Source organism: Globicephala melas, chromosome 18, assembly GCF_963455315.2.
Source record: "Globicephala melas chromosome 18, mGloMel1.2, whole genome shotgun sequence".
NCBI lineage: Eukaryota > Metazoa > Chordata > Mammalia > Artiodactyla > Delphinidae > Globicephala > Globicephala melas.
The window spans coordinates 12433991-12451030 of record NC_083331.1 but is presented as its reverse complement, the minus strand read 5'-3'; the positions used below and the strand labels follow the sequence as shown (position 1 = coordinate 12451030).

The following is a 17040-nucleotide window of genomic DNA, read 5'->3' as shown; positions in this document are numbered from 1 at the left end:
TTGTCTGGGTATTCTCAAACTTATCATTTTTAAATGATTCAAAATAGAATCCATTACTGTTTGTTTGATCTCTTTAGATTTTTTTTTGAAGAGTCTGCTTAAGTCTTAGGACTTCTTTAACTTCTCTTTTTAAGATAATAAAATTACCAGTCAGCTTTAAATTTCACCTGAATTCCTTGTTTACATTTCATAAACATTAGAGATGATTGTTAATATTAAAGCAGTGAATGTTTTTAAATGTCTACTTCAGAAGTTCATATAATGCTATTCTATGACTTTGTTACCTTCATTTAACTAAATAAGTCTATCCTGTAGTATGTTTTTAGATGTCTTCTAAATTCTAAGATATTTTGCCAAGTTTTAAAAATTAAAGAAAGTTCCAGTTGTTTGTAGATTATATTGTTATGCTTTTCAATATGTTAGAAATCAAATAAGTTAAAGTCCTCATGTGAACTCAACATGTTTCTGTTTTTTAAAAAAATAGCCATTATCCTAAAACAAACAAAAATCTTCTATTAGCATCCAAGCAAAAGCAGTCATGAATATTTTCATTTGGTTACTAGTAAGCTCATCTAAATCATGTTAAAAATCATTCAAGGAGAATAGTTTATAGGTATTATTTTTCTACCTTTTTTTTTTTTTTTTTTGCGGTACGCGGGCCTCTCACTGTTGTGGCCCCTCCCACCGCGGAGCACAGGCTACGGACGCGCAGGCCCAGCGGCCATGGCTCACGGGCCCAGCCGCTCTGCGGCACGTGGGATCCTCCCAGACTGGGGCACGAACTCACGTCCCCTGCATCAGCAGGCGGACTTCAACCACTGCGCCACCAGGGAAGGCCAATTTTTATTTTTCTGTCTTTCGATTTCTGTTTGTTCCTTTCCTAAGCATAAATGCTCTTTTGGAGGTTTAATCACTCAACCAGTATTTATTGGAAATATTTTAAATGAAAGGCACTGAGCAAGCTGTTGTGAGATTCCCAAAGTATTTTAAGATGAGGTTTCTGCCCTATCTGCTTAGAGAGGTAAGACATACTTACATCAAAACATAACTAACGATTCTAGGTGATCAGTGAGGAGTGCTAGAGCTTTTCAAAGAGTTTGTTTTACGTACCCTATAGATAAGTATTTTATTCTTCCTTCCCTTCTTGCCCTATTTAATACACAAGTGAAACTGTGGTCAGGAGGTTAAAGTGAGCTTTCAAGCCTTCTTCCCTTATTAAAAGCTTTTATTAAGTTTCTGTTACTTCCTGTACCAAACACTTGGTTAAAGGCTTTAATATTATCTCATTTAAACTTTACAGTACCTTTGTGAGGCAGGCATTTCATTCTAGATGAGAAAAGTGGGATTTAGAGAGTGGAAGTAACTTGTTCAAGGTCAGCCTGCTAATCATTTTTTTTAAATAAATTTATTTATTTATTTTTTTCTGCATTGAGTCTCCGTTGCTGCATACGGGCTTCCTCTAGTTGCGGCAAGCGGGGGCTACTTTTCGTTGTGGTGCATGGGCTTCTCATTGCGGTGGCTTCTCCTGTTGCGGAGCATGGGCTCTAGGCACGTGGGCTTCAGTAGTTGTGTCACGCAGGCTCAGTAGTTGTGGCTCACAGGCTCTAGAGCACAGGCTTAGTAGTTGTGGCACACGGGCTTAGTTGCTCTGCAGTATGTGGGATCTTCCCGGACCAGGGCTCGAACCCATATCCCCTGCATTGGCAGGCAGATTCTCAGCCACTGCACCACCAGGGAAGCCCACAGCCTGCTAATTATTAATGGAGCCAGGATTCAAATATAGGCCTGCTCAGCTCCGTGGCTTTTCTCCCATCATTTTTTCACTGTTGAGTCATGATTTTGTTCCATGGTGATAGAAAAAGACATGTGAATGAAGAACAATACTAAAGATTACAATAATGAAAAAGAAAATCCAAAAGGAGGAAAGGACTTTTATTTAGTAGGATGAGATATTAAATATTCTGCATAGACTCTTACTGGTTTGCTTATGTGCATATGTAAATATCATTCCATGGGTCTATTACCATAATTATAGAAAACTTTAAGAGATCTTATCTTTTTTAATCCTAAATATGAAAGTCTTGAATTCAGTGATAGTTAATGATTTTTTTTAAAGTTTGCATTGTTTAATGAATAATGGAATATGTGTCATGTTACTACTAATAATAAAATTAATGACTAATAACAATAATGAATTCTCAGATAGGATTAGACTGCTTAAGTTTAATATCCAAAGTATTAAAGAACTTTCCTGTTAAAATATATTTAATCAGAAATACCTGTCATAGTTAGAGACACTGGGTTTTTGTTTCAAACTCCTTTCTAGTCTGTGACACTCTGCTGTACCTCTTCTATCGCATTCTCGTTAGCTAGGTATCATACTTCAGGTTGAAATCTTAGTGTTTCATTTTTCCAAGATATTCTGGTAACTCACCTTTTTTTGAAACTGAAATGTGTTTGGGGCACAAAATATAAGGTGAATGAGATGTTCTCCTGGCTCAGAGCAGCCCTCCAACTGCTGTGGTACATTTCTGGCACATTGAAGCCCTGACTCTCACAGGCCTTGTGATTCTTCTTGTCTGACTCCACCTCCAGGAAGTGAGTAACTACTTTTCTAGCCTCTGTCCAGCTCCAAGCATTAGGCGTCCTCACAGTTTCTAGAATAGACTTTGCCTGTGCAGCTAATGGAACAATGGCATTCATGTGTGATATCTACCCAGTCAATTAAGTATTAAGTTGCAGTTGTCTACAGCCAGGTGTTTTCAATGTCTCCTTTATAGATAAATAGAAAAGTCATTTATATTTTGTCTTTGTTTCAGCGTTCTTACTTCCGTACTCTTCTCATGTATGGGTTCCACTTTCTGGTGTGGTTCCTTTGTGTCAAAGGAATCAGGGATACACAGTGTGGGTTCAAATTATTAACTCGAGAAGCAGCGTCACGGACGTTTTCATCTCTCCACATTGAACGATGGTAGGTTCCTAACCGGAATGTGTCTGGTGTATCTCATACAGCAGTTTCTCCAGGTAATGGGCAGCAGCCCTGTAGTCCCATAATGAACATCCAGGTTTAAACAAAATTGACACTTATATATGTAAACTTAATCTGTACCCTTACTAGTTTGGTTCTTATTTACCTCAAACCAAACATAGGGTATAAAGTTATATATTTACTTTAATTGTAGACATCATAAATTAAGAGGCCTGAAAACATCCTGTTTCCTTAAGCTTCTTTTTTTTCCTTCAAAGAAAAAAGAAAAAGCTCAGACATATCAAAGCAGAAGAGGGTACCCACTTTCTCTCCTTTCCTTTCTTTGGCAGGAGTAAGTTCCCTCTCCTGCCTAAGACCAATCCTTGGACCTCTGCATCCCCTTCCACCTTCCAACAACCCGATCCTGTTCACTTATTTTCGCTCCTGTGTATTTAGCCTTTTCTCTCAACCACATCTTTCCCATCAGTTTTTTCAAGTTTAAATTTCTCTTGCCATTAGAAAAACACCCTCTCCATTGACCCCTGCCCCCAGCACCCCTTCAACTCTAGCCCTCTTTCCTTTCACAGCGAACCTTTTCTTGGAAAAGTGGTCCATATTCAGTGTCCCCATCTTTTCGCTTCCCACTCACTCCTCACCCATCCTCCCATCTAAACATCTAGTTACCCTCCTATGATTAAATCCAGTGGTCATGTTTAAGATGACGACTTACCGTCTCAGTGAACCTGTCAGCAGCATTCGGCCTCTCTTTGTCCCAGACCTCGCCTCAGCTCCCAGCCTGTTTAGGGAATAACAGTCACATAGAAGCCTGAAACCTTGGCGTCATTACAACCTTCCCCACAGCCCCTCCATATATCCAGCCCATGACCGAGGCCTGTTGTTTTGAGCTTTTATGTCCCTTCATTTCTCTTCATCTTCACCACAATCCAAGGCATCAGTTCCTATGCTGCAGTCCAAGGGGACCCTTCAGAAATTAGAAGTGATCAATCAGATGCTCCTCTTCTGCTTCCCATTGCCTTTCGGTGCCTTCCAAGGCCTTGAGAGGGATACCAATAGGCAGTATCAGTATTGATATTACGGTCTGGCCCACCTGAGTCTCCATGTGCAGATTCTTCCTTCTCACCACCCACTGCCCCTCCGTCAAGTTCTCCTTATCCTTCAGATCTTCGTTAGAACAACCTGCCCTCACTCTCTGTACCAGATCAGATGCCCTGATTGTATGCTGCTGCAGTGCCATAAGCCATTCTCGTAGCACCTGTCACATCTGTAGTGTTTTATTTGTGTAATGTTTCTTTTTCTCTATTAAAACCTAAGCTCCACAAGAGCAAGAATCCCATCTGATTTTGCTTATTGTATAGCAAAGAGAGTGCCTGGCACATCATAGGTACTCAGTAAATACTGTTGAAAGAATACTTACTGTTAGTACTGGGTTCTGTGTGAATTCTGTTCATGGTGGGAGTCTGCGTAATTATTCCAGTAGATGTTCATTTTTATAGTCTCTATAACTTTCATGTGTCTATTTGCAAAGATCTGTTATCTCCGTAGAAAGAGATGTCATATAATCTTCCCAAATAACTTTAAAGAAACTGTAGTTTCAGAATTAAAATTATCAAACATGTTTTTGAATCTTTCTTTCCTAGATTAAAATTTTTTAAGTAATGTATATTTGGTTTTAAAATTTAGATGCATGTTTCTATTATGTTAAAGAATAAAATATATTGATAGTTAATGGACTCCAAAATCAGAGGATCTTATTTATTAAGAAGCCACTCTAGAAATAAAGCCCTCCCTCTGCATTAGATATTTTTCAGTCAGTTGTTATGTCTCCATCTATGGTCAAAGAGCTAGGTTCTTTGTAGTTCAAAAGGAAGGATTTAAAAATGGAGAACATTAGGGTTAGGGTTGATGACTTAAAAATTATGAAGTTTCCTTGTCAGGACTGTTATAAGTCAGGATTGTTGTAAGGCAGCATTGTCCAACAGAAATATAATATGAGACACAAATGCAAGCCATATATGTAATTTTACATTTTTTAGTAGCCACATTAAAAAGTAAAAAGAAAGGTGACATTTATTTTAATACTATATTGAACACAATATAAATGTAGTCATTTCAGCATGCACTCAGTATGAAAAAAATACTGAGCTATTTTACATGCTTTTCTTTGTACTATGTCTTCAGAGTACAGTACATCTCAATTCAGACTAGCCACATTTCAGTTGCCCAGTAGCCAGCCACATGTGGGTAGTGTATTGGCCAGCACTGTTCCAAGGTTTTATGGGATTTTTAAGTTAAAAAACATGTTTTTATTTTTTTCTTCTTTAAATTTTATGTTCATGTGCATGCCTTTTTAATTATTTATTTGCAATTTGATTGGCATAATACTGACCTGACTTAAAATTTTAGCCTCTCACATCTCTCTTTAGGGTCCAGTTATGTTTATGTTGTGCCCATAAAGGAGAACACCAAATACACATGTATCAACCTGATTAGCAGTATACCCTTCACCACAGTTATGTTTCATTTCTTTATTTAAACATCTCTGTTCCTTCACTTCAATCAAGAAAGACTGAAGAGCAGATTTGTTTTTTCTTATGCAGCATAAGTTTTAGAAACCAAATTGTGCATCCACTCATTTCCATATGTGTCTCCTTAGACGGTTTTTTTAAGAGGACTTGTTCTAAAGATTCACTGAAATTTTTCTCGTAACTTTCAGGGAATCCAAGTCAAGTAGAGTTTCTAGGTATTACAACACTTCAAGGTATACGCTGTACTGCTGAAGTTAAAAGACTACAGGCATCTCTTTGATTCCGAATTACTTGAGTATGGGTAACGTTAAATGTTAAATATAAACATGTATATAAAATCTCCATCCTCTGAACTCTACCTCACCTAAATTCTTTCCATTTAATGTTAAGGTATAATTTGACCCAATTTATGAATAATTTTTTAAATGGATTCTTTGAAATGTACTTCTAGTGAATTTTTTTAAATTTTTAATCAATGTTATTCATGTTTATAATTTAAAGTCATTCCATCAGGCTTATAACAAGAAAACAGTTGTCCTTTGCCCCATCTCCGTCCATCCCCCATTCCTGCTCCCTCACTCTAGTCACTTTCATCTCTTTACTGCTTGTTTGTGGTGTTTGCTTTCACATTGAAAACAATGGGTCTGCATAGCTACGTCTCAGTTTTTCAGTTTTAGATATTAATTTCCACAATAGGAAATCAATGGACAAGTATCTCGTTCTCTTAAACTCCTGTACACCCTCCACAGATATGCTCCTAATACAGTTCTAAAATAATGTTTGCTTAGCTCAGCATTGATCGTTGTAGCTGGGTAAAGAGAATTCAAATTTGAGCCGTAGCATGCAGTGGGATTATACGACCCACATAGTTGTAGTACTTTTTGTTTTTCTAAAGGTAATAACTGGAGTTTTTTGCTGGCATTACTTGACCATGGATCTAACACTTGTCCTCACTCTCTGACAGAAGCATAAGTTCCCAGATACATCAGATTATGCCTCAATTCCATCTTTTTCTTGGAGATGGAAAGCCTTTCTCATTGACTCTTCCTTTCTAGTTGTGTCCTGGCTTGCTGCAGCTCCTGTCCTAGATCTTGTTTTCCTTGGTTTCCATCCTAATTTAGTAGAGCACACCTCTCTTACACCTCCTAAAAAATATGAGAAAGACACTGCGAGACCCCACATGTAGAGGCATGCCTTGATTCTACCCTCACACTTGTTTACCAGTTAGCTGGAGAAAGAGTTATAGGTTGGAAATCCTTTTTCCTCTGGATTTGGAAAGCATTGCTCTGTTGTCTTTGGCATCAGTGTTTCTCTGGAAAAGTCCAATTCTGTCAATAATCTAATCTTGATTCCTTGTGTATGGCATGTTTTTTCCACCCCACTTTGGAAGCCTTTTATTCAGTGTTTTGAAATGTCATGATTCAGCGACTTAACGTGGCTCTTTTTCATGCATTTTGTTGAGTACTCAGGAGGCCCTCTAAGTCTGGAAACCCATGTCCTTTAGTTCTGAGAAATGTCCTTTATTCATTTCTTCGATGATCTCCTCTGTCTTTTCTCTCTTCTGTCTTATAAAACAGATATAGAGCTTCCCTATTGATCCTTTCATTTTATTTTCTCTCCCTCTTCCTATTTTTCTTCTTTTGAGATTTCCTCAATTTTATCATCTAACCCTCCTTTTAAATTTTTATTTCTGCTATCAAAACCTCAATTTCCTGCAATTCTTATATTCTAGTATTCATTTTTTAAAATCTGTTCTTGTTTCATGACTACAGTAGCTTCCACTAACACTTTATTTTCTTCTTTCCTTGCATTGTTTCTGTTGCTCCAGTTTTTTTCTTTATGTTTGTTTTTATCATTAACGTTTATCCTTAGATATCTTTAGTATGGTGCTAAAAATTTTAGCTCATCAGCAGCTGGGTGCGTGGTCAGCAAACTCTGACTGATAGATTTCACTACAAATTAAACTAGTGGGGCCATTTTGTGTGGGTAACTCCCAGCTGTCACTATGTTTGGGGCTGGTCATTTTCACTAAAGTGGGATCCTTCAATTTGCTGCCTAGGAAATATGATCCTGGCTGCCAGCATTCACAGAACCGGCTGGGAGAAAGGAGAATCTCATACAGATTTTCAGTGAGCCCTCCGGTTTGCAGCCCACCTGCACCTCCACTTACAGAGGTCACTTGGGCCCTTGATGCCTGAGCCTCGGGGGCTCTGTGGTGCCCGTTAACCTGCTCTGGGCTTCTCCCTCTGCCGTTGTCTACTTTCTAGTTACAACTTGTCTAGCTACTTTCCAACGTTCACATTTTTTTTGTTGTTGTTACTCTCATCTTCTCTTTGTTCTCGTATGGTTATCCCATCATTGTCGTTTTAATTTTAGTGGGATTTCAGGAGGGAGCAGTAGGGTGTGTGTGTGTGCCATGTTTAGCAGAGTCTCAACACACTCTTTGTTCTTCAGAAATACATCTGTTCCTGAGGTAACAGCTGTATCAGGAACTGAATAACAAAAGAAAACGTGGTGACTCTGCCCTCCCCACATTTACCAGAACTCAAGAAGTCATTTCAGTAGGAGAATAACCCTTATGCTGCTTCTCTTTATTGGCATAAGGTTCCATCCAGAAGTACTTGGTATTTTAATTATAATATTTCCTTTGGTAACAGATTGGTCTCTTATTTGTAATATGGTGATATGAACTGCAGTTTGGTTTGTTTTGTGGTTTTTTTGTTGTTTTGGGTTTTTTTTTTTTTAAATAAACATCTCATGTCTTCTAAAATGTTTAAGGGGAGAAGTGTATAATAAAAACAATAGTTTATAAAATGAATAGCCCTTTCAGTTTTTTTTAATATAAAAAAAATTAATTTGTATTTCAGTTTATTGGTGGTTTTTTTACCCCACTCCTTTTCATTCATCATTTTTATGTTGTTTTGTGTCTTTGATAAGTCACTAATTCTATATGATATCTTTGGAGAAATACTTAATAATCTTGATCTGATTATTAATTAGCATTACTCAGCAGCCCATTAGGTAACTTTTTGGTTTTATGTTAAAGGAAAGTTTTAAGGGTTAATATTCAAATTATTTCCTTCTTTCATGAGTGTCACAATTCTACTTAACGGAAGTTTTACTTAGTCCTTTTAGAAACACAAAGAACACATTTGTAGGTGGTTTTATCATCTTAGGTAAATATTTTATTAGGATAAGGAAAAGCATTAAGTGTTTCTAAAAAAAATAGTTTTCATATTGAATTATCCAAACACTTGGGATTTAAACTAGTTGCATAATGGATGGTGGTGGTATTGTAGCCAAGAAAACAGAACTCCCAAATTCAGATTGTCTGGAATCAGGGAAATCAGATAGAAGTGGATTTTAGGCGTTTTCTTGTTTGTGCTCGTATCTTAAAACCAAGCCTGGGAAGTCTGAAGTGTGTTCCATGCAGTCTAGAAAGTGGGGCATTTCATGGCTCAAGAATGAAAGCAAAACAGTGAAAGACTTCAGTGCTTTTTGAGGCAAGTAAAAGCATGAAGTGCAGCACAGGCAGTGGTGCTTCTCTTTTTGAGTTTAATGCCAGTGAAAGGAAGCAACTGGTTGAGAGAATTTTGTAAAAATCCAGGAAAACTTCTACGTCAGGATTCAAAAATGTTAAGGAAAGCAGATTCGACCAAAACCAAAGGGCTGATTGAAGAGGAGCTTTTTAAGAAAGAGTCTTTCCTAGGTAGAAGGAAGGCTGAGCTGGGAATTCAAGCTAGAGATGATTTTAAGTGTATGTTAAAATGAGACAACATATCTAATTCCTATGTATATATGTAGTTATGCCCATGAGGCCTTTCAGGCCAGCCTAAACTGGCTTTTCAGTTCCACCAGCTACCAGTACTGTATTGGCCAGGATGGCATTGGGGAGGGGAAGAGGGAAGGCAGGCCACAGGGACCCCGTACTTAGAAAAGGAACCTTGATTCTTTGGCGGTAGAAGAATGGAATCAAGCAGCTCTGAAGTGACATTCTCTCCTAGGGCTTCTCAAGGTTCTGTTTTACCAGCTCTCTGAATCCGTTGAAAATGCCATCAGTTCTGTCTCTTGAGCTAGTTAAGGTTGGGATTTGAAAACCATCAATCTTGAACATTTCCAGGATTAAATTTTCTCTTGGAGCCCAGGAGGCCGTTTTTACCTCTGAGAGTTTCTGAGTTGTGACAGAGATGCCATATTTCTCATTTATATGTTATGCAGTGACACGCGATGTTATATTATTTGCCTTGAAGCTCCTGAACTACTTTGCTTTTATTTGACCTTATGTTTATCTGGCCTTCACTTTTACAATATAAGCCTTTATATCTGCTGTGTAAGCTGCTTTAAAATATGCCAAGGTAGAGATTTAATTACACTCTGTCTTTTTAAAAATAAATAGCAATGTATTTTCTATTTCAGGGCATTTGATGTAGAACTGCTTTACATAGCACAGTTCTTTAAGATCCCAATAGCAGAAATTGCTGTCAACTGGACTGAAATTGAAGGTGAGTATATTGTTTACATTACAGCTGATCTTAAGTGGGGGAAGACGTCAGACCATACAGTTGTCCAGTGAAGTCAGCTGGCTTTACTGTCACCCCAGCTCAGCTGTCCTAACTCAGAGGCAGTTTCATAGACAGTAAGTACTGCCTACTAATCCTTGCCACCCTCCTCCAGCTGGCTTACTGCCTTCTGTAAGCCCATAATTCATTCTGTAAATGCCTTCTTCTCCTAAGAAGAAGAAGTCTCTTCTTAGGGTCTTCATTAGGCCTACTGGCTTGCCTAAGCAATTCAATAAAAACTTGTACAGTAGACAGGATCATGGTGATTTCAGGCTAGAAGCAAGGTGAATAGTCTTCAGATAAACTTTATTGTTTGTAATACCAATTTTTTTTAGTATTATTTCATTACTCAGTGAGTTTTGAGTACCTACAAACCACTGTGCAAAGCTAAATGAGGAATTAGTTGTTTTTACTCCAAATGTCCATAATCCATTCACAGCCGTTTTTTAACTGGCATCTGTACATATATCCAAAAATGTAAAGATTTCTAAGATTTAAAATGTGAAATCTATCATACTTCTGAATAATTTCTATTCAGAAAAGCTTAGACAGCGCTCACTGTTTAGAATTTAAAATATATTCTATTGTTCTCCTTTGCTTACCTTAGAGTGATCCTAAATTAATTCACAGTGTAGGAGCAGTTAACTGGAGACTTTTTCAAAGTCACCTCTCCGCCAGGTAAGCATGGCCTCCTCTTGAAAAGTCACTGTTGAAGTAAGCAACTTCACATGTTTAGGGACAGAAAAAGGGTAGGAACCCGTCTGGAAATCATACAAGCTCTGTAGACCTCTTGGAGTCTTGCTGAAGCATATTGAGTTTACAGCAGTGTGACTAATCTCCACAGTAGCAGCCTAGACCAAAGGGGATGGAAGCAGGTGAAAGGGTGCCTCAGACTCGTTAGGATCAGCGTGGTGGATGTGTCTGTGTTGACCTGTGCCCAGCACAGACGCTATGGGAAGCTGAAGTGGGGAAAAGTAAAAATATGTTTCATTTTATATCAGTTGCTCACTTGCATTTCTCAGAGAGTTGAGTGTTAAATCTCGATCACCAGCACTTAGCAGTTTTTCTGTTAATCATCCCCAAACCCTCAGCCATATACGATCGGTGCCTCCCCACTAGAGCAGGGCCGTCTGAAATTCTCACGGTTTAGATCCTCCCAAGTTTTATTTCACTTCCAGGTGTTTTGTTTTTGTTGTTTTTAGAGAAACCACTCACTTTGACTTTGAAGATATTTAAATCTCTTATCCATGATTTAAATTAATTACAGTGGATGTGTTAACTTCATTGTGGTAATCATTTCACAGTGTATACAGCTATCAAATCATCATGTTGTACACTTTAAATACATTTCAATTTTATTTTCCAATTACACCTCAGTAAAGCTTGTGGTGGTGGGGAGAGGTGGGAAGAAAGGAACAGAGAAAGAAGCTAGAGCATTTGGGCTTCAATCTGGAAATTGTCAGTGATCGTCCTGTGGTCTTTACCACTTCACTCTACCATCCAGCATGCCAGTTACCTGAGATTGGAGGGCAGGGCAGGTCTGCTTCTGACTTACCAAAAAAACAATTCCAAGGGGTAAAATCAAGGAATATAAGCTTTTAAGACATGCTCAAGGAGGCAGATCTCATGCAGACAACTGCACTTGGCATGTTGTCATTTGACAACCACTGGACAAGAAGATGGCCTATAGCTAAGGTGTATTTATTTTATCTGATTGAGAGCCTTTGGTAGAATTAGAATAAATGTTGGGTTTTTGTCTTGGCTTTCTTATCTCAGATTATTAATCTGTACTTGTATTATGTATAGAGGTGTATCTGATTCTCTGTAGTACATGAGATTGAAAAGCAGTGTGTAAAACATGAAGATTTGCCCCCGAAAATCATTTTTAAATGTACACAGGAATTGTTTAACAGACATACATATATAATATAAATAATGTAAGTTAAATTAAGGTGACTAGAAGCTCACAAAGGTCGTGACTTCTAAAATACAATTTTAAACTGTTATGTTTCCTGAAAATAATATTTATTTTTAATTATTTTTAAATTGCAGGTTCTAAATTAGTTCCATTTTGGAGCTGGCTACAGATGGGCAAGGACCTACTTCTTATACGACTTCGATATTTGACTGGTGCCTGGAGGCTTGAACAAACCAGGAAAGTGAATTAGGTGATTTGCCATCTTTGGTTGTATTCTTATCCATCAGTATCACATTATTTCACTTGAAATTAAAATTTTAAATAAAGCTGGAATAAAACTGTTCCATTGTATGCCTTTTGATAATTTTAAAGAATTTACTCCAGCAGTACAAATCTTTATACCTCTTTTGGACACAAAAATTTTTAAGGTGTTTGTAACAAAAGTCAGATTTTCTTTTGCTTTAGCAATTTTATTCGTTTAGATTAATTATCATTATGATTCTGAGAAATACAATTTTTAAACAGAAGACAGAAGCGATTATTCTTACTCTAAAGTGCCTTATTCTCATGAACTTAAATATAAACCACAATCATATAGGTGTTCAGGGATTTAAAAATAAATGTTTAAATATATATAAATTTATCAATATTAAACCCATAAAACTTTTTCATTCTGTAAAAGTCTAGGAAATTATGTTAAAGAAAGAATATAGGCTTGCTCACAAAGGTATCCACTTTCTCATACAGTCTTATTTATCTCCTTCCAAATTTTTCTTACTTCCTGGCAACCCTAACCTCTTGAGTTCATGTTAATAAAAATTGGAAATTCTTTATTAAAAAGAGAAAGTTTTGCGATATTAATAAATGTATTTAATAACATCAGAAGCCTGTGTTTTTGAGAAACTAAAGACTAAAAAATAGCAATTATAAAACAGTGAACTCCTAAAAATAAGAATTAGATTGTTTCTGATGTTTTAGAGAAAATAATAATACCTAACATTTACTGAGCGTTGACTGTCTGCCCACCACCGTTCTAAGCACTTAGTATATAATGACTCACCTAACTTTTACAATAGGAGAGGGAACTCAAGGCATAAAGCATTCACTTGCCCAAGGTCACAGAGGTAGGAAACAGTAGAGTTGTGACCCTAGCCCACATAGTCCGGATCCAGGGCTTACACTCTTGAATGAGTATGCTACTTCAGTTTCTGACAGTATGATAACTGGGGACATGTAAGTAGAAAGTTTCAGAAGCACGTGAAATACAACATTTTAAAGACAAGACTTACGTGGAAAAGTAAATAAGCTAAAGATGACTCCTCTCCAGTAGTTTAAACAACAGTGACACTGTCACATCTGCACTAAACAAGCGCCTTGAAAACAGAAACCATTTCTTACTCAAATTAGTATTCCCAGTACAGTGCTTAGCGTAAACACTCAATATCGATCAAGTAAATAAACAAACTTCATTCACTACCAGGTTTTGAGAGCCTTTAAGTCACTTAAATGAACAGAACAAAACAAGGCTTATGCAAGTAGAAATGAGAGAAAACAAATAGTAAAATGACAGTGAGCATTAACAAGAATTTAAAGTTACAAGCCTTGAGCCAAAAATAAGATCCTTAATGAAACTATAATAAGACAATAAAATAATTTATTGTTCTTTGTAAGCTAGTGATAAAAATGTATGTTTGAAGCATGAGAGGAATTTTCAGAAAAAGGGTCAATAGTTTTTTATGTAGTTCACTCATGAGCCCTATTAAGAAAGGTTTCTGATATCCTTGATGCCAGTTTATCTTCCTAGGCACAGGTTCACCTAAGCTAACAGCGTAGTACAGACTCGGGGGCACTCTGTAAGAGAAAACATAGTTTAACTTGTTGACATTATAGAGCCTGCTAACAAAAAGAGGCAAGCAGCCACAGCAAAAGCAAAAGTATCAGCTACTATCATTTTACCATGTGCAAGGAACTGTGATAAGAATTTCATGTGCATTACTTAGCTTAATCCGATCAAACAACTCTATCATACGGGTATGATTACCCACATTTCAGAAACGAAGAAATAGTGTTAGACAAGCGATTTGCCCAAGATCACACAAGTAGCCAGTGTCATGCTTCTACTGAAATAAAAGCAGGAAATAGGATCATGGGCCATGATTAAAACTGAGGGTACAAAATCTCATCACAATCAGACAACATGACCATTTACAGTACTTTCTACCTTCTGACTTGTTCTTATAGAATATGTACACGTGGAGTTTATTTGACTCAAGATTATGTCTGGATGATGACATGTTTCTTGACATCTGTAATTCTATGTCTCTATGTAGTTGTGTATTTCCACGATTCACAGTTGATTCTCCAGTTCTGTTTTCCACTTTTTTTTATTGTTATAATTTCCTCAAGAGCAGAAACCTTGCCTTTTATTTGTGTCTCCATAGCCTCCTAAATTGTGATTGTTCAATAAAGGTTTCCCAAATGGTTAGATAATGCCAGCATTATAATTCATCTGTCCAAGAAAAAAATTACATGAATGAGGTTATCCATTTTATCGACAGCTAAATCTCCTGAAGCAGTCTTATGAGTTGCTTTGTTTTTGTGCAAACTCAAAGGCACCAAATCTACAAACTAATGATTTTATTATGTCCATCCAATATAGGACTCATTTGGAATTCACTGATTTTGAAGTAAAACTCATTAGTATTTTGATGGTCACAAAAAGCAATACCTTCCCAGATTTGATCCTCTAGACAACTACTGCCCTTCTACAACCAAACACTACAGGAAAGAATGGTGACCTCACACCTGCTGACAAGAGCCCAGGCTGAGTGGGGAGCCAAGATGCACACCCTCACAAGGCTGGAATCAGGTACCTGGACATCCTCACCGGGACGATGTCAGAGACACCCAGCAGGGAGCAGGACTTCCCTCCCCCAAAGCCAATCCTGAGTCCGCACCAGGGGAAGCTGGCCTTGCACTCCCCTCTGCAGTAACAGCAGCTCCATCCCCTCCCAGGGATGGAGCCAGAGGAGGCACTTCTTCTGGTGGCCTCGAAGTGATGAGGCCACCCCGCTGCGGTGACAATGAAGACCATGTAGTGAGCCAGAACTCCTACCCCTGCCCAAATATAATAAATAAATAGTCCCCCTTCATTTGGGTGTCAATGGGGGCCAAGGGGAGAACCTGTACTTACACCTCCCCTGGCAATATAACGACGGTGCTCCCCCTTCTCAACCAGAGGAGTGTCAGCTAAAACAAGAGTTGTGAGTAAGATCCAGAGTCTCAGAAGATAATAAAAAAAATGTCCAGGTTTCACAAGAAAATCACTCGTTAAAGCAAGAACCAGAAAAACCTCAACTTGAATGAAAAAAGACAATCGAGATGCCAACACTGAGATCCCAGAGATGTTAGGATTATCTGACAAGGATTTTAAAGCAGCCATGACAAAAATGCTTCCACGGAATTACAAACATGCTTGAAATTAATGAAAAAAGTAGAAAGCCTCAGCAAAGAAACAGAAAGTCTCAGCAAAGGACAATATCAAGAAGAACCAAACGGAAATTGTATTTATTTATTATTATCTTTAATTTTTTTATTTTGGCCACGCCATGAAGCATGTAGGATCTTAGTTCCCCGACCAGGGATAGAGCCTGTGCCCCCCAGCAGTGGAAGCATGGAGTCTTAACCATTGGACTACCAGGGAAGTCCCCCAAATGGAAATTTTAGAACTGAAAAATACAATCACTAAATAAAAAGCTTGGTGGATAAGCTCAACAGCAGAATGGGGGTGGCAAAGGAAAGAATCAGTAAACTCAAAGATAGCACAATAGAAATTAATCTGATCAAGAGAGAAAAAAACAGAAGGAAAAAAAAAAAGGCTCAGTGAAACTATAAAAAGATCTAACAGTATCATCAGAGTCCCTGGAAGGGTGGAAAACATCCTTGAAGAAATACTGGCTGAAAACTCCTCAAACTTGGCAAGAGGCATAAATCTACAGAATCAGATTCCGTATAGGATAAACCCAAAGAAACCCATACCAAGACACGTCACAATTAAACTTCTGAGAACTAAAGACAGAAAAAATCTTGAAAGCCACACACAAAAAAAAAAACCTGACACCTTACCTATAGTGGGGAAACAATCAGAATGACTGAATTTACCATCAGAAACTATGCCAGTCAGAAGGATGTGGCACAATATTTTTTAAATACTAAAAGTAAGAAACTGTCAACACAGAATCTCATACTCAGCAAAAAACAAATCTTCAAGTATGAAGGGGAAATAAAGACAACCTCAGATGAAGGAAAGTTTAGAGAACTGGACACCCACAGACCTACCCTAAAACGATGGCTAAACAAAATTCTCTAAACAGAAAGAAAACATCAAAAGGAAACTTGGAACGTTAGAAAGGAAGAAAATACATGGTAAGCAGAATATTGACAAATACAAAAGACTTTATCTTCAAGAGTTTTATATTATGTTTGATGGTGGAAGCAAATACTAAAGCAGTCTGATGTGGCTCTAAATATATGTAGTGGAATATATAAGACAATTTATCACAAATGAGGGAGGGAAAAGGGGCAAAAACAGAGGTAACAGGCCTTGCATCCCCTAGGCAATCTTCTGACATCGCAGTTGGGGAGCTGTGACCCACAGTTGGAGAATCAATAAGCTAAGTATGCAACTAGTGCCCAATCTGTCTTTTTTAAGATAAAAGAAGTATTAGCAGAATCTGCCAAAAGCAAGCCCTATTCAGAAGGTGACAGATTCTCATACTAAAGTAGGTGGGGTAAGAGTTTGACCCATTAATGTTTCCAACTATGATTACTTTTCTCTTTCCACAGGCCAATTATTTAAAGAGAAATAAATTGAGATTTTAAAATTTTAAATCGTCAGTTTAGTCAAGTCTCATAGTTTTTTGAATTTCTCGAATACCTGTACACTCACCATTTCTGATGATTAATCAGTGCATGACAGCTGAGTTTTAGCTGCAATTTTATCACACTTTTCAAAAATAATCATTTCAGAAAAAAACACTTCCGACAAGA

General features: G+C 37.5%; 1 protein-coding gene across 2 annotated transcripts in view; it reads left to right on the top strand.

Moving 5' to 3' along the window:
* Positions 1 to 16819, top strand: part of ALG5 (ALG5 dolichyl-phosphate beta-glucosyltransferase) — a 38091-nt gene extending 21272 nt beyond the window's left edge. The window contains exons 8-11 of one of the 2 annotated variants that reach the window (XM_030882487.3): positions 2820 to 2971; positions 9931 to 10016; positions 12126 to 12241; positions 14651 to 16819. In XM_030882487.3, coding sequence (XP_030738347.1) covers positions 2820 to 2971; positions 9931 to 10016; positions 12126 to 12241 — 354 coding nt within the window. In that variant the 3' untranslated portion in view covers positions 14651 to 16819. Of the gene's footprint in view, positions 1 to 2819; positions 2972 to 9930; positions 10017 to 12125; positions 14492 to 14650 lie in introns of those variants that run through there. The other variant, XM_030882490.3, reaches the window with a different exon arrangement.
* Positions 16820 to 17040: the final 221 nt, after the last annotated feature.